The sequence below is a fragment of the Daphnia pulex genome, chromosome 9 (assembly GCF_021134715.1).
Source record: "Daphnia pulex isolate KAP4 chromosome 9, ASM2113471v1".
Classification (NCBI taxonomy): domain Eukaryota; kingdom Metazoa; phylum Arthropoda; class Branchiopoda; order Diplostraca; family Daphniidae; genus Daphnia; species Daphnia pulex.
In genome coordinates this window covers 1,829,750-1,856,810 of record NC_060025.1, presented here as the reverse complement: position 1 = coordinate 1,856,810, position 27,061 = coordinate 1,829,750, and the positions used below count along the sequence as shown (strand labels likewise).

At 40.6% G+C, this 27,061-nt stretch overlaps 2 protein-coding genes across 7 annotated transcripts; one reads left to right on the top strand and one right to left on the bottom strand.

Moving 5' to 3' along the window:
* Positions 1 to 43: 43 nt before the first annotated feature.
* LOC124202318 (LIM homeobox transcription factor 1-alpha-like) lies at positions 44 to 27,037 on the bottom strand. Of its 6 annotated transcripts, none has more exons than XM_046598640.1 (9): positions 26,957 to 27,037; positions 26,397 to 26,492; positions 7,709 to 7,872; positions 2,512 to 4,283; positions 1,893 to 2,424; positions 1,568 to 1,803; positions 1,160 to 1,495; positions 1,008 to 1,085; positions 44 to 925 (listed from the first exon to the last, which is right to left on the bottom strand). In XM_046598640.1, exons 4-9 carry the CDS (start codon positions 2,579 to 2,581, stop codon positions 576 to 578), a joined length of 1,602 nt encoding a protein of 533 aa, XP_046454596.1. In that variant the 5' UTR covers positions 2,582 to 4,283; positions 7,709 to 7,872; positions 26,397 to 26,492; positions 26,957 to 27,037; the 3' UTR covers positions 44 to 575. The 6 variants fall into 6 exon arrangements, with proteins under 6 accessions (XP_046454596.1, XP_046454601.1, XP_046454597.1 ...); XM_046598645.1 differs by having other exon boundaries at positions 2,512 to 4,272; XM_046598641.1 differs by lacking the exon at positions 26,957 to 27,037 and having other exon boundaries at positions 26,397 to 26,635.
* Positions 24,034 to 26,368, top strand: LOC124202317 (F-box only protein 42-like). Its single transcript, XM_046598639.1, has 8 exons — positions 24,034 to 24,339; positions 24,410 to 24,544; positions 24,608 to 24,819; positions 24,886 to 25,061; positions 25,126 to 25,307; positions 25,375 to 25,618; positions 25,689 to 25,893; positions 25,962 to 26,368. Exons 1-8 carry the CDS (start codon positions 24,207 to 24,209, stop codon positions 26,277 to 26,279), a joined length of 1,605 nt encoding a protein of 534 aa, XP_046454595.1. The 5' UTR covers positions 24,034 to 24,206; the 3' UTR covers positions 26,280 to 26,368.
* Positions 27,038 to 27,061: the final 24 nt, after the last annotated feature.

Here is a 27,061-nt window from a genome sequence, read left to right as displayed (position 1 = left end):
CCTATGTTTACATTTTAAGTGATTGAATTTTAAATTTGTTAAAAATTATTTTTGGTATGGTGTTTATTACTTTTATACATGAGTACGCAGAGCGGAATGACTTGGATATTCATCATCTTCAAATTTCAATTCGGATTTGTCTTTAATAAGGAGAGATTGGGATTGAGGGGAAGATAATTGAAATTAAAAAAAAAAACAAAAAAAACAAACACAGTCGATCAAATAGGCTCAATAATTAGGGAAGAAAACAAAATCATCTTTGACAGCAGATTCGATTTCAAATCTATTTGATGACTAGATTATTATTAGTATTTTTTTAGATTAGTTGATTATACAGGGGTGAAAACAACATGCGACGACTAGGGAATTTTTTTTTTAATGATTACGTTATTTTTTTGGGGGGGAGGGAGTGGGTTGGAATAACACTTTATACAATGAAACGCCAGAAATCAAGAAATTATACAAAGATAATAATATTTTTTCAAAAGATAATTGTAGAGTGAGAACGGACTGACTTGACTTTTGTGATGGAGGACTAAAATGGCTAAGGATCTCGACAGGTTGTCATTGTGAATTCATTGGTCCAAACGGAAGTAGGCATTCTGCATCAAGTAAAGTTTGTCGATAGGATTGATGGGGTGATAGGCTCCGGATGGCGGAGGAATCAATTCAGAGTGGGAGGAGTGAAGGTGAGGTGAAGAAGCGTCGCCCAAATGGTGGTGGTGGTGATGGAGATGATGTAAACTCATCGAATGAGGGCCGTGCTGTTGTTGTTGTTGTTGTTGCTGCTGCTGCTGGATGTCCTGCAGGTCGACGCCGCTCAGCGAATGGCCGTCGTCCAGCTGATCAAATCCGCCGCTATCGTCCAGCGATAAATCCGACCCGCACATACTATCGCCAGAGTGTCCCACGTAAGATCCGTCACCTGCAATAAAACAAATATGGCGGTCGGGACGGTTATCATCAAATTCTACAATGTTATATACGATCAACTTTGATGTATTTACCGTTGGGTGAGTAGGGCATGTTGGACATGAGCGACGAATTGCCTCCGCCGTGACCGTCGCCGCTATCTCCGAACCGCTCTGTCATTACATCATAAAAACCCACACGTCGTGATAACAAAGTTTGATATTGGAATATTAGAAAATTCGTTTACTTTTATCGATTTTCCCGTCTTTGCCGATTTTGTCGCCGCCGGAAGTCGTGGCGGCCGATGTCGACGATCCGTTTTTCTCGGCTTCGATTTTGGCTTTGCGCTGGAGTTTCTTCATCTTGGCCCGTTGGTTCTGGAACCAAACCTGGACGACTCGAACGCTCAGTCCCGTCTCCTTGGCCAGGGCTTCGCGCACTTTGCGGCACGGCTTGGGGCTGATTTCGAAAGAAGCTTTGAACTGGCGTCGCTGGGCGGATGTCAAGATCGTCCGCGGACGTTTCGGCCCCCGGCGGCCATCGTGTCTCGGCCGGCTGCTGTCGTCAGCCGCTGAATCGTCGCCTTTTTAAAAATTTCAATTCGTTTATTTTAATTTAAATGTAGGCCTTAATTAATGGGGTGAAATAGGCCTACCGTTGTTGTTGTTGTTGTTGGTGGTCGACTGGATGAGAAACAGATCTTTTTCCAGGTCGTCCCGGCAGAGAAGTTGGCCAGCTCTGACGACAAACTGGTCACCTTTCTGCAACGGCCGGCCGCAAATGAAGCAGCCGAAGCAGGGCAGGTGGAACGCCAACGAAGAACCGGCTCGCATCACCAGTTCGTGCGGATATAACCGCTCGCCACACCTTCCGCATTTGGCCCCGTAAACCCTATAGAAAATCAAATACCAATTCATTCCGGATGTCTAAGATAGAAACTAATAACAAAATCAAAAGTATTAATAAGTGAGTATTATTACCTGTCGTAGTCTTGACGGCAGTAGACTCTTCCGGAGCGGGTGAAGCAAGAGTGGACGAGGGGGGCGTGACAGATGCAGCAGACCAGACAATCCTCGTGCCAGGATCCGTCGGCGACGCGCATCACGTAGCGGTCGGCGATGCCCAATCCGCATCCTTCGCAGACTTCGATGCGGCCCAGCTCGAATTTGACGGCCGACGGGATGCAGCTGGCCGACGAGGTGGCGGCCGACGATCCGGCCAGGATCGTCCCACCAGCGGCGGTGGCAGCTCCGCCGCTGCTGGACGACGACACGGGTCCGGTGGCTGTGACAATGTTGCAGGCGATGCCACCGGCAGCCGCTACCGCCGCCGATGACGAACATCCGGCGCAGGCCGTTTGCGAGCAGCTGCCGGACGATGGCGGATGATTCAGACTGGACTGGAACGAGGAGCCGGGGCTGTTGGGGTCACCGTTGGCGCAGCAGCAGTGATTGTTGTGACCGGCGCTGTTACTCCCGTAGCTGCTGTCACCTCCGCCATAATGCAGACTCTCTGTACAACATCCATCCATCCATCCCATCCATATATAATTTCAAACTTAAAAAAAAAATCGGATGTAACTAAAAAAATGAAACTTACCAGGAGTGGGTGATCTTTGCATGGACCTGGACCGTATATTCTTACAGTCGGATTGTTGTTGCTGAACCATTTCTCTCACCAAAGAATCAAACCCAAAATTGAATTTGGTCTAGTCAATCCGGCTGGTTTAAATTTCTAAATCGAAACGGATCACAGACACACAACTCCGGAGCACATACACACACACACACAAATTGATGCTGTTAAATAGTTTTGTTTTACAGGGGTTAACACACACACACACAAAAGGATCGAATAACTAGTAAACAAAAAAATAGAGTCAACAACACACACGAAAAACTTATTGCGGATCACGACTATTTCATCCGGCACGTATAGCACCGACACTGTATAGACTCTGTCTGTCTCTCAAAAACTGTTCAGGACTCATGTGTGTGTGTGTAGGCTGATGGCCCCTTGCTGGGGTGGGGTGGGTGAAGGAGGGAGGTACCACCGTGAGCACAAACCCCAGGAAGGAAAGAAAAAATAAGAGTTTGGGGATGCGCTTGCGCTACACCCCCGAAACGGAGCCATCCATTGGCTGGAGACGTTGGCAGCCGATGGAGGAGCTCCTCCCACGTCGGCTACGCCAACTCTTTGATGTCGTACCCACGTCGGCCCGTGGTTGGCTCGTTTCTTAACGGGGCGCCGGCCCGGACCCCGTTTTCTTCTCTCATCACCCAAGTCGCTCCTGTGTGCGATGGCGACTTTTCTTCTTCTTTCCCTTTTTTCTCTTTTTTCCTTGTGCGACTTTTATGGGCGATCTCTTATGTTCCGTTTTTAGTTCCGGCAGCATCCGGGCCAGCATAGAGCAGCGATCCGGATTCTTTTTTTTATTTTTTCTTCTTCGGCAATGAGGAGAGAGAGCGAGGGAGAGACGAGTGATGGAAGACTCTCCGCTGTCCGCTTTCCTCAATGATATTATATGTGCAGGAGGGGGCTTGTGAGCTGGGCCGTCTCTGTGTAATAGCATCCGAAATGTGTTCTTCTTTTTCTTTTATATTAGGCTACATTTTCCCGCGACCGTGTCTTATATAAAATCGGATGATGATTAACATTAAGACTTTCTGAGGCCTATTTACTACGGGGTTGGAAATGAATTCATTAGACCTTCTAAAGAACGTCTTAAAAGCCTTGATTATAAAATCTAAACGGATTCAATTTAATCCACAGGAATAAGGAAAGAAGAAGAAAAGGGATGTAACGGAAATGTTTCAGACTGAACCAGATTTTCTGATGATATTTTCGTTGTCTCAAAAAGTCTGGACAGCCGAGCCGGGATCCCGTTGCACCTTTATCATCCGATCGCTCGGATGTGTGTCTACACACAGAGAGAGATGGATGTCACAGTAGACTTTAGGCTATTCAGCGCTACGAAACTGGAAGAAGGTTTAAGAACCATCCGTCATCGTCGTCAAAGTGGCAACACTAGATCCACTTTGGTCCTTTGGCCTTTCTCCTCATGTTCGTCTCTGCACCGAAGGCAACACAAGTTGGGATTCCTATATAATACTACGCAAGATAATACACCATAGTCTTGCTTTAAATGCATCAAATGTTATATAGACATCTAAAACGTAAATCAGCCATTTAGGTTTTATCATTATTGATTGTTTGGAAAATCAGCCCCAGAGAGAAATGTACAACTGCGTGTCTGCTGTTTGGTGATGGTGCCGGGAATCAGTTTGTACAGGATCGATCGATGTTGTAGTATGCCACCAGTGCGCTCCTGGCAGCAGCTCCCAGCAGTTCTCTGAGCTCCTGTTTGATGGCTACACATAAAAAGAAAAAGTGAACGTCGGCTTTTATTCATATGTTTGAACGGGGCGGACGAAAATTTTCTGCTGTCGTCTGTCAAATGTCTAAAAAAGACCCCCCAGCAGCAGCAGCATCAGCTTCAGCTAGGATTCTTTTAGATATAAAAGAAATCTAAATATTTCAAACTTCTGGTGGGAGAGAGAGAGAAAAAAAGTTCTTTGTTGTTGTTGTTTGCAAGCTAGTGGCTCTCTTGGGTCAATACTACTGGCGGTGGGGAAAAAGATTTCTAAACCTATCCGAGAGTCGACACACAAAATCACGACTCTTTTGTGTACCTCAAACTCTTTCAAAAACGCATCTCTACTACTGTATAGGTCGGCCATTGCTCCAACTGTTTTTAAGCTCGACTCTTCATTTTCCTTTTTTTCTTTTCTTTTGGCCTGCCGTGTGCGCTGTATAGCAGAGCGGGACTGCCGCCGGCAATGTGGGGCGTCGGCGGCAGTCTTCGTCGTCCAATCAAGAAATTCCTGCGACTCCGGCACACACACACACACACACAGAGAGGGGGCTCTTTCTTTTATATACTACGACTACTATAACTGTACTACTACTACAAGTATGCTGCAGCCTAGATAGATAGGATTTGTGTGTCGCCATGGTTACACCGATCCGAAAAACTTTTTTGCCTGGACGTTCTTCTGCTGCGCCTCCCCCCACTCCTTTTAATACATTTCAGGTCTCGAAAAATGTCCGATCTAAGAAAAAGAAGAAAAAAGATTCCCGAAAATCCAACAGATATACATTGGAGGATATAAAAAAAAGAAAAGGGGATGGAACACATTCCTAACATCATCATCGTGACACACGGCGGAGATATTGAACCGAAACCGGAGGGAGGGGGGAGATAGAAACTGAGGAATGCGTCAGTGGAATTCATCAAAGGGGTTTGTACACACATCTCCGTATAAGAGTTAGAGTCTAATGCGTCTAAAAGTTATATAAGAGAAAAGATTTCCAGCTCAAACTATATATACGTCATTCTGAATAGAGTAGTAGTATTCTTGGCTCTTCTCCGCTGGCTGGCTGGCCTCGCCCATTCTATATACACACACATGAAAGGTGTTTGTGTGTGTGTGGTGTGATGACGTTTCTCTCTCTCGACAACAAAAGGGGATAGGGAATATATATGGCCGCGGCTACTGTGCTGCTAACTGCTTATACTGGAATATAAGCACAAGAAAGAGGAGGAGGAGTATATATAAACGGCGGCGGCAGCACGACGCCGTATACTCACACACAAGTCACAAGTAAAAGGAGCTGCTGTTACTTGCGGAAGAAAAAGAAGAAGGGGGAGGGGAGATTTTCAATATCGTCGACATACACACACAAGGAAAGAAAAGAAGGAGGACAAGGGCTGGCGTCGTCGTCGGCCAGCGTCGATATTGCATCCGATTTATAACCCTCACCCAGAAAATAGGAGCAAAGGGAGGAAGCCTATACACATGGAGGAGGAGGGCTGTGTGTGCTATATGCGGTTGTTGCCACCGTCTTTCGTCATCTACCAAAAGTTTCTTGGCCTATAACTATTGACATAGTCCCCAACCAACCCCGTAGGCCTAATACATAGGCCTGTGAACAATATTGATATACTTATTTAATCCCGAAACAAAAAAGAGTAGATGGCCACCAAATGTTCAAAATTCAGAAAGTCAAAAGTTCAACTTGAATTTCCCGCCAACTGTCGAAATTTGAAAATTTTTAAAAAAAGGGGGGAATTACAAATAAAAAAGTGTCGATTGACATTTGAAAAAATGAAATTCAATGCCACTTGAGATGTTGATGCTTTTTTGATTAGGGGGGCGCTATTTAGTAGTTAACATCGTGAGAGAACAATACCCCTGCAACCAGATGGCGGACAATGGAACAGCACACAAGAAATTTCATCTATTAAATGAAAAATGGTTCTGCATAGAAAATAATAAATAAAAAAAGGCCCAAAATCGCTGCTGTTGTTTGTCCGGCAACCCCCTACGTACAAAACGATCGTCAAATGGACCGATCAAAAGGGGATTTTGAACTTTTCAAGTGGCCGCGGTCGATTTCTCTCTCTACTCAACTCAACTCAACCGAATGGCTTCCCAAAAACTCGATTGCAGCACCAGGGGTATATAAAGGGACACTTGAATAAGTGGTTCGGGTTATACAACACACAAGTGACCCTATTCACATACACACACTACTTGTGTAAGACCCCCTCCTCCTCAGCTCTAGCGTGTGCTGACACCGATTGAAATCTAAACGCCTTGTAAAAAGAAAAATCAAATCCAATCAAATTTAAATCTTTTTTGTTTCCCCCTGGAAAGATTTTTCATCAAAAAACAATAAACAAAGATTCACCCAATCTGCGACGTAGATATATCCGAGATGATTAACAATCAATTTTTCTTTTTTTTTTTATTGTTTCATATCTCAGGGTTGGATGCGGTCGCCATGGAAACCCATCATTTCTTCATCAACTTTTTCTTTCATATTGCCAGTGAAATCGAGCGTGAAAAAAAGTAAAGAGAGAGGCCCCCCCCCCTTTTTCTTCTTCTTTCATCACGGCAACTTCTTCTTCTTCCGCTTATTTCCAGCTGCTGTTTCATCAAAAATAAAACAAGAAAAGTTTTCACCCTAGCTCCTCTTTTGTCTCCTCGACAACAAATTCTTTCTCCCGCAAAACCTTTCAGCCAGTGATGAGAGAGATCCAATATGCACAGGATAGTAAAAACCCCACTACCACATGTGTTATACATATAGGCTGGCAGCAGCATCTCTCTCTTTTTTATTACATTTCCAATTCGGCAATAAAACAATAGACGAAGGCTGCTGGGCAAACAAATGGCGGACCTCTGGTCATCACCTGGCCAATTTGATAAAATTTGATATCCCCCCTGGGCGCCCAGGTTTGTCTCTGTTATGTGTCAAATCAGCTGAAGACACTGGACACACGGCACGTGCGCAGGATAGATTGAAATCCAACACCCACACCACATGACCCCCGGCCATCGCTTCCTGATCTCTACTGTACCCCCACTAACTTTGAATCGCATCTATATAATAGATAGACGTAGATATCTATCTAGCCTTTTACTATATATGTAGAGTTTTGATTAAATCAGGACCGTGTAAGCGGGGGATGAGGGACACCACCTGCGTGTCCAATCATCCCTCCCCCACCCCTCCCCCCAGTTCCTCCTCCTCTTATTGTGTTGTATGTATATGTTTAGAGAGAGAGATCTATTAAACCCACCTGTTTTTTGATCGGCGACTATTATACAATAGAGAGGGGAGTGTCATCGTTCACGAGGGGAGGGTCACCCCCCTTCTCCAGTTATGATATGAGAGAGGGGGGTGACAATCGGGCATTTAAATAAAGCTGATCTTAAAGGAGACTTACGTGACAAATCCCTTGTGTGCTGTGCTGGCCTGGCCTGGACCCGTTTGGACGTCAGAAAAACAGTTGACACACGTCGAAACGAAGTACGGCGACGAGCAGCTCTTCATTTCCGCCCGTTTGGGGTTACGCAATAAAGTCGGTCGGCTAGAGAGCGCTGGATAGGCCTGCATATAGGAGAAAGGGATAGTGTGTAAGTAACAATGGGCAATATATGAAAAGATGACGTTGAAAAGGACGAGGCTAAGAAGTCGAAGGGATCAAAATGAGGAAGCTCGGGATTATTACGTCACACAAGGGGCGGAAATGTCAGTTAGTATATTGACCTGCTGGAGAGGAAAAAAGTGAGACATGTATACAATTCGAGAGTGAATATATAATCTAGTCTGTGTTGCACACTGGATTTGAATCTATACAATGTCAGATTTGATTCCGAGTTCAGAATTGACCTACAGCTGTAAGTCAAGTCTATTCGAATAGAAGTAGATCAGAAAGAATTGGATTAAGTTTAGCTGATCAATGCTATTCAAATCTTCTTACCAGTACTAGTATTTTTTCATTCAAGTACAAATGCACTTAACTGCAGCACAAGGTCTGATTTCGCTCAATGTAAAAAAGTTAATAGTATTAGTGATTGTATTAGTTTATGAATGTGAACACTGTAATATGTTTTCTAAAGTTGGTGGTTGTTTTCCACGTAAACTTGTAAGAACAACACTGCACACTGCAATGATTTTCTGAAAACTAATTTTATGTAACTTCACAACTTTAATTACTAAATCATTTCCAAATTTTCAACTTACAAGTCTAAAAGTAAAGTGCAAATATGATATATTGTGCTTGTACCAATAAGATGTTTCACATATCAAAATGATAACTTTCCAGATTGACTTTAACCTTTTTTTAAACTTAAGCAATATAAAAATTGAATTTCAAATTGAATTGAATTACTTCCAGCTGAATTTTCGTTTTGCTTCTTCTTAAACAAACGTAAACGTGGTCTCATTTTCGAAACAAAAGAACAGCAGACGACACTTTTTCTTCAAACAGCTGTCTTTGAGAAAACCATTTTAAAAAATCAACCCACCCTCTAAATCCAAACCGCAAAAACGTCGAAAGCGGATTAATCACCAGCGTTCGACATCCGCTGCACGGATCACGCTTTTATTCCAGCCTAAAATAGTTGGTATCATTACTTAGTCCCTTCTGCAAAACTAAAAAATTTGCCACCAAATAACATAAAATTCTATTTCAATCTGCCCTGAGGTCATTCTACGCCCGACTATAATAAGTCGTATCGAAAGATATTCGTCACGCAATACATCAAAAGCCGGACCCCGTTCATCGGTCATTTTCCACCTAGTTGGGTCTTATACAATAAACATTCAATGTGTATATGCTGCATGCATGTATGTAGAGCTGCTAAGCTGTGCCTTATGTTATTTTTATGTTTGACGGAGCTCTATACTGCTCCTGCTGCTGTGTGATCTCTCTCTGATCTCGACGTTGTTTTTTGTACATCTCTCTGGCCCGTGTCGGCTGCGCAATCTTTGATATGTTCCGTATCAGCACACACATAAGGAGGGAGGGTGATGGTGAACACGTGCGCAGCCATCGACGTCCCTTTCTCTCTACTACAACAAGACAAGAGATGAAACGAAAAAAGGGAAGCGGAATATATAGCAGCGTATAATATAGGAGGGGGGGACTGGGGGTGGATATGAATTGATGATGTCACATATTAGCGTGACCGTATCGGCGTGAAAATAGCTCCCCCCTAGCTCTTATAAGGGCCCATACCGAATGGCGCGCTCGTATAAGTTATTTCATCCGAAACAAAATTTTGACAGTCGGAATAAAATGGCGCGAATTTTTCCTTTTTTCAAATAAAATAAAAATTCGACTGTGTCCGCACTGGTTATGTGTCTCTTGAAGACATTTCCAGTTATTATTATTACTGCTGGCCGGGAAGAAAACACGGAAGAAAGAAAAACATTCCGAGAATATAATATGGGACCCCCTTGTGCAGCAGCAGCATCTGTGACGTCGGAAAACACACTGGCCTTTCACTCGCCATTTGGCTGGGGGAATGTGGGACTGCTGGGCCGTTACAACAAGGGAGCAGAGAGCTGCTGGGCGAGTGTGTGTATCCGTTGACAGCTCGGTGGGTGGCTAGCACGTGATCATCGACCGAACGAGTTACTACACACACAAATACTCGCGCCGGACTTGTGCGTGGTGTCGACTTTATAAGTGGAAGAAACTGCTGACCTGTGACGACAGATTTTGTCGTCACTTTTTTACGTGGTTAAAATGAGAGGGGGACAACTAATTTTTCTTTTTTTCCAACCCGGAAGTGGAGAATTTGATGAACTTTTTTGTATTTTCTCTCCGCTGGGCACTTTGGAAGAAGATTTAAATTCGATTGAAACTCTTTCCGTGTCACTTTCGAGCCTCAGGTGATAATGAAGTGGCAGAAAGGCTTTTCTCGACTAGGAGCTTCTAACTCCTTTAGTTCGTCCGAAATATTCAAAGAAATAAAAAGGTAGACACTCGAGACTTTGAAATGATGTCAAGCCTCAGTGTTGTAACAGCTCGTCGGGGGATCTATATAATATCAAAAGAATCGTTACTACCCCCTCTATCAATGCTCCTCAAATCGGCACAGGGGTGGATAGATTTTCTATATTTTATCGACGGTCGAATGAACTGAAATGTCGACAAACACAAACAAACTTTGATGCTACCCCACTCCAAAGCCCTTTGCCTCTATATGCCCCTCTGTCTGTCTGTCTATCTGTCCTGTGTGTGTGTGTATCGCTTTTATATCAACACAAACAAACGCAAACACACGACGACGACGGCGGCGGCGGCGGCGGGAGAGAAATGCAAAAGAGACGGGCACTCATCGTGGGCAAAAAAGACGTGCGCTCGGCTCACAAAAGGGGCCGTGAGAAAAAAGTTGCGCAATCACACACACAAGAGAGAGAGAGAAAGACTAGATGATGAAGGATCGAAACAATCACAACAAAATGGCCGATGCTAAAAAACCAAAATAGAAAATAGAAAAAGGGGACGAGAGAAAAATGTGAATCCGGATGGATGGATGGATGGATATGTTTTGTTGATCCAGGCCGGCGGCCAAGTGTACAAGAGAGCTTCGTCGGCGACGTCGATATTGTTGACATTCTGCCCCCCTGTGCACATAGACGTCGTGCATGTCTGTGTAGAGAGTCTATATGTGTGTGTACATCCGTCGCCGTAGCCAAAGGCTATTTATTTGAGCGCCATTGATCAAGAAAAATCATTTCGACTCGCAACTATTCCTCCTCCTGATGCCGCCAGCATCAACTTTTCTAGACGAAAGATGATTGCAATCAAATTAATTGTTATTGGCCTAATATAAGGAGAATCAAATAGAACGGAAGTACAACCAAAAATAAAAAGGAGGAATAAAATTGAGCCTGGGAACGTGATTGGAAGGTGATGGGGGGGTTATAGTCGGGGTGTGCCGCCGGGAGTAATCGTTGCCAAGGTAGCGCTACACGCGCAAGGAGCAGTTCAGCAGCGCCATCCGCACACTACAATCCACGGCCGGCGGATGTCTAGGGCAATGAGCAGCTTCTAGGGGTCGCCTATTTCGAATGGACGTGTGAGCGCCCAAGTGAATGATTTTTCTTTTACTGGAATAAGGGAAAAAAGGGGATCAATTCTGTTCAAGTGTTAACAGGCGAATGCGAATGACCTCTCCCCGTCACATTGGCGTTTTCGTATACGGTGAGAAACATTCGATTCCTTTCGGATTTGGGCCCATGTTTATCGATATGGTTTCAATGAAATCAGTGATAAGCGGATCTTTCGGATACCGAACAATGAACATCGCTGATCTGTGTACGATGTAAAATGTTCCAGGATTTTAAATTATATGTAAGTAAGAGTGAATGTCGTAATTCGCTTGTTCCAAGTGACCTGTTATACACGATATTCCTATAACAGTTTGATATAAATTAAATCAATTATATTTTTTTATTAACAACCGAAAATTGTTTCGATAATCGAGGATCTTAAGTTGAGGGCCGGCAAATTTACTATCAGGGTCACACTGAGACTAAATTGTCGTTAATCTTTTATCGAACGATCTTGTAAAACATATGGATTACGGTCCTGAATATAAAGTACTTTCCATCAATACTGTTCTTATTGAACTAGAGACTAGAAAAGCGGTTGAAATCAAAAATTACCTTGTCCGATTAACAAAACAAATGCTGATTCCGTTGCCAATTATAATAGCAATTAAAGTTCATTGTTTAGAAGCCGCTGCAAAAGAGATTCAAGCCCATAGTGTTGGGATGCCAACGGGCGGACGTGACTGACCTCCTCCCGTCACATTTGCGTTTTATTTCGGCTATACGGAACATTCGATTCCTTCCGGTGTGGACCCATACTTATTTACCGATATGGCTTTAATGAAATGAAATCACGGCGAATTTTTGGATACCGAACGATGAACATTGCTAATCTTTACGCGTTGTAAAATATGTCAGTAATTTTAACTACATTGAAATAATGTTTGATAGTTTAAATTAACTTTTTCAAAGAGACATATTACGCATTGAAATTTCTATAACAGCTTTCTCTTATTAAAGACATTTTATCATTCTGTGATTCAGGTTCCGAAATCTACTGCTACACTCCATTGTCAGATTCAGATGGTCGCAATGACAATGGATTACCTGCAAATTTAACAACTTCTGGTTACAGATGATTTTTATTTACATTCGGTGCAGTGATTTCAGGAAATTTCTAATTAGAACGGATTTCGGTCCGCAATATAAATTGTCTGCATCAAAATGTAGAATGACCTAATCAGATCTCTGTCTATAGGTTGAAATCAATGGTTGTCTCGACCGATAAACAAAATGAATATTGTCTTCAATGCCAATTGCAATGGCGGATATTGTTCATTGATTAACCAAATACGCCAAGTCGGCACAATGACTGAAGGACACAAATTTTTCGATTTATTAAAATAAGATCTTCTCACCCATTGTAATTTTTATTAACTCGTTGTTTCAGGTGAGAATTGAGAAGCTTTGATTCTTCGGTTTTGTACCAATGTGTAACGTCATGGTTGAAATGAGAGCAAATAACGGCGGTTTTTGGAATATTGACAAATGAATATTGCCCATCTAACGGCGATGTAAAAGATTTCAGAAAAATTAACTTCATTGAAGTGCGACTGAACGTAGGAACTCACATTTTCAAAGAGACATGTCAGCTAACGATTATAAGACACCAACTTCCCTAATAATATATATTCTCATCTTCATTCGTTATTTAAGATCCGAGCATATCTTTATTCTTTGCATTAGGAAGATTATAAAATGTGGTAAGACATCTTAAAAATGCAATTTAAACAAAGGTTCACACACCTAATATGTTTATCTCGGTATTACGAAATGTAATGGATTACGGTCCAGAATATAAAATTTTGTACACCAAAATATTGGTTATTAGAAACGATGTCAATTAATTGGTTGAAAACACTGATAATCTTGTCCGATTAACAAAATGAAAATTATATCTATTGCCAATTGTAATGGCAAATAACGTTCATTGTTTAAATGTTTAAAGAGTGCGCTGCAAAAGAGGTTCAAGCAATATTGTTTGGGTACTAACAGGCGGGCGTGAATGACCCCTTCCCGTCGCCTTGGCGTTTTCGGCTATGCGGTGAGAAACATTCGATTCCTTCCGGTTTTGGGCGGTTTTGACCGCTTAAATTTAAAATAGTTTGATTTTTCTCTTTGAATAGCTCACGGTTGATTCAGCTAAATTTCTTCTTTATACATTTAAACAATGAACGTTAATTGCTATGGTTATTTTCAATAACTCGGTAGGTTTGGTGAGAAACAATCGATTGATCAGAGCAAATAACGGCGGTTTTTGGATTCCGAACAATGAACATTGCTCAACTATTGGCGATGCATATTACGTAAGAAAATTATACCATATATAGTAACATATATAAGTCGGTTTTGACCTTTCTAAACTCATATGTTAATCGAACACATTTAGACAATAGTTTACGTCATACTCCCCATTTTATTTAACAATCTTAGTCCCTCTCTCAATCCGGGTATCACACTCCACTACCATGCACGTAGGTTTAAAGGAGTGTGCACAAGTAGGAAACTGACCATGATGTCATGTGCGGTGTATTATTCAGTGTTAACAACTTCGGATTGAGTCAAACTATTCCTATTCAACTGGATTGCGGTCCGGAATATAAAATTATCTCTTATAAACTGTAAGACAATAAATTGGTCGTCTGTCACTCGGTTGAAATTAGTGATTTACTTGTCCAATTACAAAAATGAAAACAAGTATCAAATGCAAATTTGAATAGCGAATGGTGTTCATTAATCGGCTACGGTGAGAAACATTTGATTCCTCGGTTGGGAACCGATATGTGAAATCATTTCACGGCGATATTTTATGGACTAGGTTTGATGATTCTTCTATGCCGATCAAGTTGGTCGTTTCTGTCGCATTGGCGTTTTCGGCTATCCGGTAAGAAACATTCGATTCCTTCCGGATTTGGACCCATGTGTATCGATATGGTTTGAATGAGAGCAAATCACGGCAGTTTTTGGATTCCGAACAATGAACATCGTTTATCAATGTGCGATGTAAATATGAAAAAATGTTTTACTACACCAATATAATATTTAAAGGTCGATATTGTGTGTTTGAAACATACATGTTAATCTAAGATATCTGGACAACTGATTGACTTAAACACAGAGTTGTCACTATAAATCGAATTAGTCTATCATCCTGTCAACAGCAGATGATGAATGAAGAGACTTAGCGTAGAAAGACCGTTGTTCTTGAAATTTACCTAATGCGTACGTAATACGTAATTCAGCAGATCTCAAGATATAACAGATCGGACTCGGCTTGATATCTGAAAAAAAAAACGAATCACGGTTCGGAATATAAAATATCTCGGCTTATTTATCTGACAAATAGCATCGAACGCCTGTCTATCGATTGAAATCAATTAATATCTTGTCCGATAAATAAAATGAAAACTATTTTCAAAGCATTTTGCTATGCAAATAATGTTCATTGATTAACAAAAGACATTTTTCATTTGGCATCAAGAAAGAGTGAAACTATTTACGAATCTTTTATCAGCTGCTCACCGTTATTGTTTTTAATACCTCGGTAAGTCTTAAACAACAAAAGGTTTGAAAGAGAATCGCGCTGCTATATTAATTAAAGTGAAAAACCGAATGCATTTCCTGATCGGTGAAAAAATACCGTAAGAGATAAATCGCCCAAGGAGACATATATCTGTACACTTTCTCCTTTTTTTCAGCATCAGGAGTTAAAACTTAAAAATCCCTAATTGATTGTGGAAATCTTTCCTGTGTCGTATACTGAATAAATGAGCCTGAAAAACCATTAAAAATACTACACGATACATTTGGAGGATGCATTATCGGGTGTATTTAAATTACTCCTTCTAATAGTTAATGAGGAATAATTTTGGTGGTCCCCCATTTATCGTTCTCTTTATTCATAAGTACGTGGTTGTTAATGCAACTATGCCACTGGTCAGTCAAACTCATTTTCACCATTGGTGATGTCTGCCACTCAATCTAAGTTAAGGGCTCACAGTCATTAGTGGGGACTAGATTCTCCGCCAAATCCTAAAATGGATAATGAGTTCGTCTGATATCCGCAAACAACTGGTTGATTCAGCCGGAAAATAAACACATATTCATTCTGCCATGAGTAAGCAAGTAGGAAACAAGATAATCCACATAAAAAAAGACTGTGATGTCTTTTTTCACAGTCACACCCACTCCACGGGGGACTTAATTAATCAACTGACGATGCTCACTAATGCAAGTTATCAATAATTATTCTGATTGCCAACGGCATCAATCATTTGTGAAACTGAGCCTAGCAGTGACGTCAATTTTCTTCGTGAAAATATTTGGAGGCCATCCCGGAGACCATGTCCGTTATTAGAACTGCCGGGTTCAGTTTATTAGAAGAAAATCTTTTCTGAAAGATTTTTATCAGAGATTGTCGTTTCGTTTACCCAATATTAACTCATTTTAGTTAACACGCAAAATGTTAACACGCACAGGTGAAACGTATCTTTTTCATGCGCTATTTAAAACGTTTGAAAAAATTCGTTAAAAGAAACAAGAAATGTTATTACAAGTAATGAAATTCAGCTCTACGGGGATGCTTTTCTCAGAAAGTGTACCCAAGGCATCCGCCTATGTATCATAACGGTGAAAACTTAAACATTCTTCGTTAATTTAGATATTACTACTGTCACGTAACTAATTTAATATAGATTTTAAACGAGCATTAAAAACCAATACATAACGTAACGACACATTTGAAAATCGCATCATCGTACGAATGCATACTACGTCCCACTAAACAGTAAAATGGAATAATTTTGCTCTTACCATCTCAACGCACATTATATTTAAATAAATTATTATTTTTTTTAAATCTACAACAAATCACCAAACTCGTGCTGGTCTGTGCCATCTGATAAACAAAATGACTCCACATGGACCATCAATCTCAATTGTGCCTCTTGAGGCTCAACCTGAGAAAACCGAATCCCATTGTCTATCAGATGGATCTCGATTACGAGTAAGGTGTTCACTTAGTACAACCGGTATTGGCATCCGGAATATCAACACAAAATTTGTCTGTTGTGAGCTGACAAATTTGTAAAACTTTGATCAACAAAAAAACTTTTAATAGCCCTATAGATGACGTTCACAACTACTTGACGGGATTCTATTTATATCATTTTACCTTGTTCACTTCATGCAAGATACTAAACAAATGTGGGATTATAAACGGCGATTATTATTTGAAAATGGGCACCACAATCCACGGCCGGCGGATGTCTAGAGCAATGAACAGCTTCTAGGGTTTGCTATTTCAAATGACGATGAGCGCCCGAGTGAATATAATATTTGTTTACCTCCCGGCTCCCGCTAAGGAATACGGAAAAAAGGGGGATTAAGGCATCAAGCTATTGTTCGGATGCTAGACAGGCGGACGTGAATGACCTCTTCCCGTCGCAATGGCGTTTTCGGCTACGGTGAGAAACATTTGATGGAATGAAATCAAAACCTGGCGATTTTTTCGGATACCGGACAATGAACATCGCTGATCTGTTGTCGTTGTTACATAATACTTCATTAAACTACTTTTGGTGTCAAATTTTATTGTCGACGTTGACTGATTCTAAGGTGCATGCTGATCAATGACAATTCGACATAAGATGAGTTTAAGACAATTGATTTACATTCAACATGCGTTCAAGTTCGTATACAATCATACAATATCAATTTAATTGTATTTCATCAAACAACAATTTGATGGAAGATAATGCGATCTTGAGGAAAGATTTTTGATTTACTGGATTGCGGTCCAGAATATAAAAGTATATCCATCTAAATGTTCGTCAACGAAGTCGGAAGTCTTCCAATTGGTCGAAACAAATTATCAGTTAGTCCGATTAACTAAATGAAAATTGTATCCAATGCCAATTGCAATAGCAAATGATGTTCATTGATTAACAGAATAAGTTTCTGCCGGCATAATGAAAGAGAGGACAATAAGTTTTCGATTATTTTATCAGATCTTACAACCGATTGTGTTTAATACTTCGTTAAGTCTTAAACAACAAAAGTTTGAAGAGAATCGTGCTAATTAGGAATAAATGAATAAAGGGGATCAATAGTTCGGATCGGAACAGCCGGACGTGAATGACCTCTTCCCGTCGCCTCTACGTTTTCGGCTATACGGTGGGAACATTCGATTCCTTCCGGTTTTGGACCCATGTTTATCGATATGGCTTGAATAAAATCAAAATAGCGGCGGTTTTTCGGATACCACATAATGAACATCACTTGTCTGTTTGAGATGTTTCATATACTAAAAAAGTTTATTACTTTGAAGTGAGATTGAATGTTGGTATTCACTTTTGCGAAGAGACATATTAGTCGACGGATAATTGACAACAAATACGGTTGTTAAAGACAATTTAAACTTAGTTCTTGTCGACACGAGATCAATAACAGATTTGTCCAACGGATTTGAATGACCTTGAGCTAATGAACTTTGAAAACGTCAGTGCCCACGGGAATTGTTCAGACCCATCCTGAAAGATGTTTCGATCTCGGACTCACAAATCGAAATGGATTATGGTCCAGAATATAAAATTGTCTCTATCATATTGTTTAATAATAAAACGGATGTCAATTAATCGGCTGAAATCACTTGTTATCTTGTGCGATAATAAAAACGAAAATTATATCCACTGTCAATTGCGAAAGCGAATAGTGTTCATTGTTTAAATATTTAAAGAGAATCGCGCTGCTATATTAATTAAAGTGAAGAACCAAATGCATTTTCAGATCGGTGAAATAATAATTAAAAAAAAGTTAAGAGACAAACACCCAAGAGGTATATTTACCATTTCTCCTTTTTTCAGCATCAGCAGTTAAAACTTTAAAAACTTCCTAGCTGATTTTGGAGATAGTCCCTGTGTTGTATACTGATTAAATGAGCATGGGAAACCAATAAACATACTTGACGATGCATTTGAAGGAAGCATTAACGGATGTATGATTCTTACGTCTCATAATCTTTTATGAGGAATAATTTTGCTATTACCCGTTTATCCTTCGTTATATTCATAAGTGGATGGTTGACATGCTATCAACAATAGTCGTACTCGCATCGAGAATAAATAATTTGATGTCTATTGACAAATTGATTTTCATCTTCTAACCGAAGAGTACACGACATTTTATTTATTATCTTTCTTACGAGTTCGAATAAACGTCCTTAAAGCCGGTATAGTAGCATCACCCGGAATATAAAAAAAGTTCAGTCTGACATAAGCCAACATATAACATACAATACTTCACAACACATAATCCTGATGCACCCTTATAATGACAGTCACCATTTCTCGACGGGGGAATTTTAAATCAGTTGACGATGCTCACTAGAGCAAATTGTCAAAAATTATTTAGAAGACACTCATCAAGAATTTGAATAAGTTCTTTTTTAACTTTGCGCAACAAATTGGGAAGTTGCGATGCATATGCGTCAAGATGTTACGCATAGGTTACATGCATAGGTTAAAACGTATTTATTTGTCATGAGCCATTTAAAAAGTTTGATAACGTTCGTTAAAAGAAACAAGAAATGTTATCACAATGCAATTGTGCTCTTAAGGTGATGTTTTTCTCATAAAGTGTCCCCCAAGGCATTCGTCTCATGTATTATTATGGTAAAAACTTTGAAAATGCCTCGTTGATTTAGATATTATTATTGTCACGTAATGATTTGAACATGGATTTTAATCGAGCATTAAAAACCAATACAAACGTAACGACACATTAGAAAATCTCATCATCGCACCAATGCATTCTACGTTCCATTGATCAGTAACAAGGAACTGTCTTACTATTTCCTACTTTAACGAACATTACATTTAACATCTGCTATTATTTTTTTAGACCTTAGAACTTCACCATATTCGTACGGGAGTAGTGAAGGCACAAAAGAAAAACATTGCTCCATTGCATCAGCCTGTAAGCCCAAGCAACTTACCGGACACATAGGACTCACAGTACGAATTGGGAAATCACTTTCAAAATACGGTACTCACATCCGGAATATCAACACAAAAATCGTCTGTCATGAGATAACAAATTTCGAACACTTTGATCCACCAAAAATGACTGTTGAGACATCTTGATGTCATTCACAACTACTTGACGGGATACTATTGAAAATAGTTGACGATGCTCACTTCATGCAACATATTAAAATAGACAACTGTGGGGATTATAAAGGGCGATCATTATGTAAACATGGGCCTAGCAATGACGTCAATTTTGTTCGTCGAAAAATAAGGCGTTCGTCAAGAGCTAAGGGTAGAGGCTACGCTCATTAGTATACTGATGGGTTCAGTTTCTTTTTACTTAGAAAGTTTCCCCAAGGCATCCGTGTTATACCTGTACATGGAATAAAAAGTCAGCAACGGGGAGATAAACATAAGTTACGATTCTTTTCAGTTACGCAACAAACGGGTGGCACCATTCGCCAACTATTTAAAAAACAATAAGCAGAACGTACTGACATTTTTCAACCCGTTTATCGACACAAATTTTAAACTTTGATAAAACCCCAATTAGCGGATTATTATTAGGCTATTCAACCCAAGGCAACTTGAGCTGAATGCTCAAAAACAAAGGAAGAAAAGCACTGCTTTATTATTTACATTGTTAAAAAAAAACTTTCGTCTAATCACTGAAAGTTGTGGCATGACACATTTAATGACATACCGTACCGACGGCTTTTTTATTTTCAATCAGTTGAAGTCCGGAAGGCGAAAGGGATTGTTACGCAATACGCGGAAACGGGAACATATGATAAACGCAGTCATCCCTGCTCTCCCACCTCAAAAATTCCCAATTGCATCAAAGGACCAATAATATCAAAGAAGCGCAATCCTTCAAATTCCATAACGTTCAACGTAACGTAGTTTTTGACAAAAAATTTATTTAATACTTTACGGAAATTGACGAAAAAATGTGGACGATTCATTTCCGGAGGTGTGGTATGAGGGGAAGGACCACGGGCTCAACTCGGACGTTTTATTTTCAAGAAAACCGTGACGTACCAACACAATTCATTCACTTCGATTGAACAATAAAATTGTTTCGCGCGAAAAATTAGAATTTCCGACGGTGAACATTGATGATCTAATCAAAGCCCTGCGTAAATTGTGAAATTATCAAGTTGAAACGAGTCCGTTACAGAGGCACGGTTGTTCGAATAGAGGAATTCAAACCAATTAAAGAGAGAGTAGGGGAGATTTAAAAGAAATCATGTTCACATTGACTAACAACAACTGCAACAACAACTGCCTACAGCAAAGTCATTCCAAGAAATAAGATTTCAGTTCGGAATTCGTCAAAATTAATTTGATGCTTCCAGCAGCAAATTGAATTCCGCATTTCACTGAAAATTCTTTAATGGATGTGCTTCAGGCTACCCAAACCTAACAACGATTAAAACTAAAACGATTATAAACCTTACAACGACGGAATGATGATAAACGAAATATAAATCTTTACGCTACACACAATCGTGGTAATACACGGTAGTTATCTGGTATTAATGCGGCAGTCAGTGGTTCATCATTTACTCAACAACGCTCATTATTCTGATTGCAAAAAATACTACGTAGTAAAATGAAGTTTTTGAAAAGTTTTCCTTCCATATTTTACGGTGTTTTTTACGCCACGGGAAAAAGTGGATGATTTATTTGAGAGGTGTGGTAAGAGGGGAAGGACCACGGCCTTAACTCGGACGTTATATTTTCACGAAAACCGTGAAGGAGACATTCGTCACTAACTTCGATGGAATAAATATTATTGCTACGCACGAATAATTAGAATTTCCGACAGTGAACATTGACGATCTAATCAAAGTGTAACAAAAATTGAGAAAGTATCAATTCCAATGGAATTAGCTACGGATAGACAATTAATTGAAATGTTTTATTCTAGTCAATGTTAATAAGATAAGAGGAGGTTCATAAAGAGGTGATATTTTCATTTGCTTTATCAAGTATCAATGGCTAAGTCTGATTGAAGATATTTTATTGAAATTTTGAGAGCAAAATTTCAATTTTAAATAACTATGGAGCCTTCACCGAACCAGCCTATGATTACATCTAATTAAACTGATTATATATCAGAATAATAAACGTTACGACGACGTCAAGAATGTTAACGAAATGCATAGCACATAACTTCACACCATTTTAACTATACAAGGTTATTATCATGTATTGATACGTCAATCAGTGATTTTTAAAAAGCTCAATAACGCTCATTATTCTGATTGAAAAAAAATGTTATAACCGTCAGCGAAATTGAGAAATTCTTACTAACGTCAATTACTCCCCTTCAACAGATTTGCGTCGCAGCTCGCCGACAGTTGCAACTTTCCCGTAATCCTAGACGATAGGTCACGATACAAATAAAAAGACCTCGCAAAAAAACTCAACTTTCACTCATCGCTGCTTGCATCTTTTGACTCGGATAACAAGGACAACAAGAAACCAATGAAGTCGATCCTCTTCGTGGGAAAAAATCGAATCCTAGCTGCGTTGTCCACTTTGAGAGAGAAACAACCTACGCCACGAGTATTGACATTGGTAGCCTACGGGTCGTTTTAGACATTTCCCACTTTTGTTTTTCTTGGCTTGCTGTCGACTTGTCCCATTTCGGGTATAGTAGATCCTTTTTCATTGACTCTCTTTCAACAAGCGACTCAAAGTGTTTATATTATGTGTATGTACTGTACACACACACATATAGAATATGAGAGGAGGGGGATGCTTGTGTGTACGACAGAGTTTAAAGGTTGGCGGCAAACAATGGTTGACCTCCGCCAAACGATCGCTCGCTCTTTTTTCTCGCATCGATGTACAGCAGTATATGTGGCATAATAGGGATCAAAGTCTAGAAGGATCAATAGAGAGGGGGAGGGGGTGAGATTTTGATCAGCCCCCGGATTCTCTTGTTTGGGCCGGCCGACCGGCCACGCGACCCGATGAACTCCTTCCCTTCGCCTCAATAGTCACAACAGGGCCGGAAAAACTCTTTTCACACACAGCGGGCGGGGGGTGATCCGGAAAACTGTTGAATTGTCGGAGCAACCAATGGCCCAATTTATCGCCATATAAAGTCAAAACACCTCATCAATATCCTCTATCCTCACTCCCTTACCCCCCCGGCAAGCTACTCGCCTTCATTAACGAATTCAGTTCAAACAAATGCGCAAATATCCCACGATGTCGACGCATAAAATTATTATTACGGAGGGTGAGTGCCCATCAAAACAAGTATAGGAGAAAGTCAATAGAAAGTCATGTTTAAAAGAATTTGAATATTGAAATTTATACAAGGTTCTCAGTTACGTAATGGTGAGACAAAAGGGGGTCGTATGGCTTGTGTATGCGCCAGTCTTAAAAATAAAAAATAAAATAAACGGCAACTGTAACCCACTGAATGACATGCCAAGTTGCTAATGGCCTACGGTGGTATATAGATGGGCACGGGCCGAAAAACAGGCGGCCCTGTTTCCAGTCAACAGAGTTGGCAGGGACCCGTAGGAACAAACAAAACAAAAAAAAAGAGGAATATATAGCCTAGTATTTATTATAAGCCCTTGCCCCAGTATATAGGGTCACGTGACTGGCGCACGCTCCAGAGTCTTTTAAACACCAGCCAACGACGCAGCAAGCGGCGCAGTGATATTGGCCTTTCCCCTCCTCTTCCTCAGGCGTCGGCGTCGTTCGTATAGGAGGGCATGTTCTCTCATATCGCTCTGTATGTGTATTTCGACGGAGCAAAACAGACTCTTAAGCGGGGAAGCAAAAAGGGCTACTGCTGATCCTTCTCCCCCCTCCCATTGCATCCCCCCCTGGCTTTATTTATTCATCCACCGGATCGCCCTTAAAAACACGTTTCCTCCATATCTTTCGATTGATTCCTCGCTTGTTTGTTAACTTGCAAACTGACGTTATCTCTACCGATCCTTTTGACTCTAAGAGGCCTACAAGTCCTTACACATTCCAAAATGGCGCCACTGCGGGGATTATATCTGAACATTTCGGGTTATTTTCAAAATGATTTAAACAAACATGTTAGATACTAATTGAATTAAAAAATGGCGACTAGCGGAAAAATCAAATTGTTAACGGCTGACAAAATTTGTCTTTTTCATTATTATTCCAGCTGGGGTCCAGATGGAAAACAACAACCGAAAAATTGCGTGTCTCTATTCACGTCAGATATCCTTGCGAGAGGAGAGATGGTACGACACACAAAACATCCATCAACTCAGTCACGTATGCGAGATAGAATATAGGCGGCAACTACACACCATGACGGATGGAGCGCGGCCATCATCAATCTACACGGAAATCAAACCACACCCTCTTGGGTATTACAACAACAACAAAAAAAAGTAGACGCGCAAGTGTTGGCAGATGTTTTACTCAAAGAAAAAACAAGTGAAATTCTGATGGTAGACGTGATTTATGCTGCTTTTCATTTGTCAAAATAAAATAGGCGATCATCATTGATTTATTCGACTCGCCTATTTATTTTCAAAAATTGTGTGGGAAAAAAGCCCAAAATCTGGATTGCCAACGCCACCTGGCGGTGAAAAAAGAAAGATGGTGCTGACAACCCGTCAAAAGAGTTGACAACAACAGAAAAAGAAAAACCAGTACTTCTAGTCGCCAAGTATCCGGGTGGGCTTGTTTTTTTTAATTCTGCCGGATTCAAAAAACTTCTTTGTACTGTGTTGGACTGTTGGATCGGTTCGTTACGAAAGTGTTCTTACTGGAATGCCGGAAGATGAGGCCTTCATCCAAAATTTGCCCACCGAAGTTCTTGAATATATTCTTGGACTCGTTTCGCCTTACAGTGATTTGCAATCGTGCAAACTTGTCTGCAAGAGATGGTTGGAAATCGTCCAAGGTATTCAATGTCGTCTTTGATTGTTTTTTTCCAGCTCGCTACATTCTCGATTTTTACTCAAACATTACAGATGTGGTCAACAAGCATCAAATGAGGTTTCACTCAAGTCTCAACGAAAACAACATTCACTGGGAAACCCTCCCGTCCACCCAGGACCTTTTCACAACGATATCAAGACGCTACTCACATGCTGCCTGCTATTATGGTATCGGGTCTCTTTGCAAATAAAAAAAATAATACTTTAATCTGCCTTCAATTCCCTACACAGATAATTACATGTATGTATTTGGAGGGTGCACATCAACCAATACTACATTCAACGACTTGTGGAAATTGAATCTCACAACAAGAAGTTGGGTGAGGCCGCTTCCTACAGGATCCTATCCTTCACCCAAAGCTTGTGCAACTTTAGTGTGTTACAAAGACTCTCTTATCTTGTACGGTGGATGGACACAGTCTTCCTCTTCCCCCCTCCACCAAGTAAATTTACTCAAAGTATTTGCATGGAAAAAAGAATGAACTTTAAATAATTGAAATTTTCAACAGGTTTGCCAACTTTTCAATGAGCTCAACATTTACCGATTAAAGACCAACAAATGGGACTATGAATACACACATCCAGCCCCACCTTCAGCTGCCGGTCACTCAGCAACCGTTCATGGCCATCATATGATTGTTTTCGGAGGCATCAGACGACAGCTGTCACTCGGGCAGCCATCACAGTAAGCTACTGTCAACAGTGGATTGAAATAAACATCAACAAACCTAACTCTATTGTTCTTTCAGGGAAATTTTGTGCTACGATCTAGAAAATAACTCTTGGTTTCAACCAGAAATCGATGAACCAAAACCGCAAGGTCGTTATGGACAGACTCAAATATCTTTAAATGAACACAATTTACTAATCATTGGTGGCTGTGGAGGTCCCAACAGCGTCTTTAATGACGTTTGGTTACTCAACATGGAAGGTTCGATTGACACAACTGTCAAACAAGATAATTTTTATTGAAAACAAGTATTTTCTTTTAAAAACAGGATTACGATGGCGATGGACGGAGCTGTCTGTGGAAAATCAAGAACATGGCGCGTGCCACATGTGGTGTTCACCCGGTTGCAAAGTGGAAGAAAAAGTGGTATTTTTGTGCCGAAGGCCAAACGCCCAGCAAGCGTCCAGTCCGCATCCGGCTTACGCATCACATTACAACATGTCTGCCCAGATTCGTGGTCGATCTGTTTGGGTTCCACCGGTCGAAAACCCACCAGCCCGCCCAAACAATAAGTAAACTAATGCTCGTTAAATTTCCGTAATAAGGTTACAGTTCAAATAACGTTATTTCAACCATTTCCAGTATACGCGTCCAAGACGAAAGAAACGTCAATGGAAATAGCAAAGGCGATTTGAATGCAAGGCGTCAAGAGGAGGAACCCAAGGAACCTGTGCGTGTTCACCCACGGCCAGGATCGAAGCCATCAATTCGGCCAAACGCAATGAAAAATCGAGGGAAACAACTGGAAGCGTTAAAGCAAATGGAAGAACGTATCCAGCGATTGCAGGTATCACGTTTTTACATTTACAAGGATCGGCATTTGATAGAAATTAACAAATTTGTTTACGCATTCAGGGAAAGGTACGTGAAATTCAACAAGACAAAGTGAACTCCTCCAACCAATCGTCGATGAGTCTGTGCCTGCTTGATATCAGTGAAGCTCTTACAAAGAATAAAGTTCGATGGTTACCACCGAATGATGCAGTCACAAGTGGACGCGGTTCACCTGAAGAAGCAGTGCTCTACTCCATTGTACACGGGCGAGGAGAATTGATTGTGTTTGGAGGCGTACAAAAGTTTATCGCTACACAGTCAACTACCAATTCGCCAGGCGGGCCTAACATTGTCTCAAATGCAGTTTACTTTATTCAAGCTCCTAAGTGCATCATCTGATGATGATGAGCAGTTTACTTGTTCTCTAATGACCATAGCTGTTTGTTTGCAGATTTGTACAATACCATAAAAAGACGTTTGTTTGCCAACTGGACTAGTATGAGATTCATTTCCTACCTTATTGGTGCACGTCTGAGCTGAGCTGGAAGATAAGATGAGGTAGCCATGCTGTTGAGGAGACGTTGACAAATACCAGATGTAGATGTAGATGCACTAAAAAAGACGAAAGATTGTATTAGAAAGGAATGAAGACAATACGCTCAAAAGATTGAAGTGAAATGCAATGAATGTTCTAACACGATTTAGAGCAAATAGAAAAGTAACAAAAGACCTAGGCAAAACAATTTACATCATGTGGTCAGCATGTGGTTGGGCCTACACATGCTACTCTAACCAAGAAAAGTTTCTGTGCATTTATCTTATCTAGAATCAAACCAGACGACCATATTAGAGCCAAATTAAAACAGCAGTTTAATAGAATCTTGCCAAATATTTGCAATGGGTTTTTAATTTACTGGACATTGAAGTATTAAAATTTAAACCACTCAAACCATGCTTGTGCTTGGAAATCATTCTGAAAAACTATCACGTTTCAAACTACTCAAACCACAATGTCGAAGTTTGCCAATCGTGCATAAAATTAGAGGAATAGATGAATTAGTTTTTGTTTTTATTACGTTATTCTCGGAAGTAGTTTCAATGTTTCATGTGTTGGCGCCCTTGACGAGAATTCTTTTGGGAATCCAAATCAAATGGGACTATGGGAGGAGCTCCACACGTTC

Excerpts from the sequence above, each read along its gene's own strand:
- LOC124202318 (XM_046598640.1), bottom strand. The coding sequence starts at position 2,581 with ATGGTTCAGCAACAACAATCCGACTGTAAGAATATACGGTCCAGGTCC. Across the intron at positions 2,425-2,511 it reads GCAAAGATCACCCACTCCTG|AGAGTCTGCATTATGGCGGA; the intron begins GTAAGTTTCATT and ends GATGTTGTACAG. Across the intron at positions 1,496-1,567 it reads CAACAACAACAACAACAACG|GCGACGATTCAGCGGCTGAC; the intron begins GTAGGCCTATTT and ends ATTTTTAAAAAG.
- LOC124202317 (XM_046598639.1), top strand. The coding sequence starts at position 24,207 with ATGCCGGAAGATGAGGCCTTCATCCAAAATTTGCCCACCGAAGTTCTT. Across the intron at positions 24,820-24,885 it reads CCTCTTCCCCCCTCCACCAA|GTTTGCCAACTTTTCAATGA; the intron begins GTAAATTTACTC and ends AATTTTCAACAG. Across the intron at positions 25,308-25,374 it reads TTGGTTACTCAACATGGAAG|GATTACGATGGCGATGGACG; the intron begins GTTCGATTGACA and ends TTTTAAAAACAG.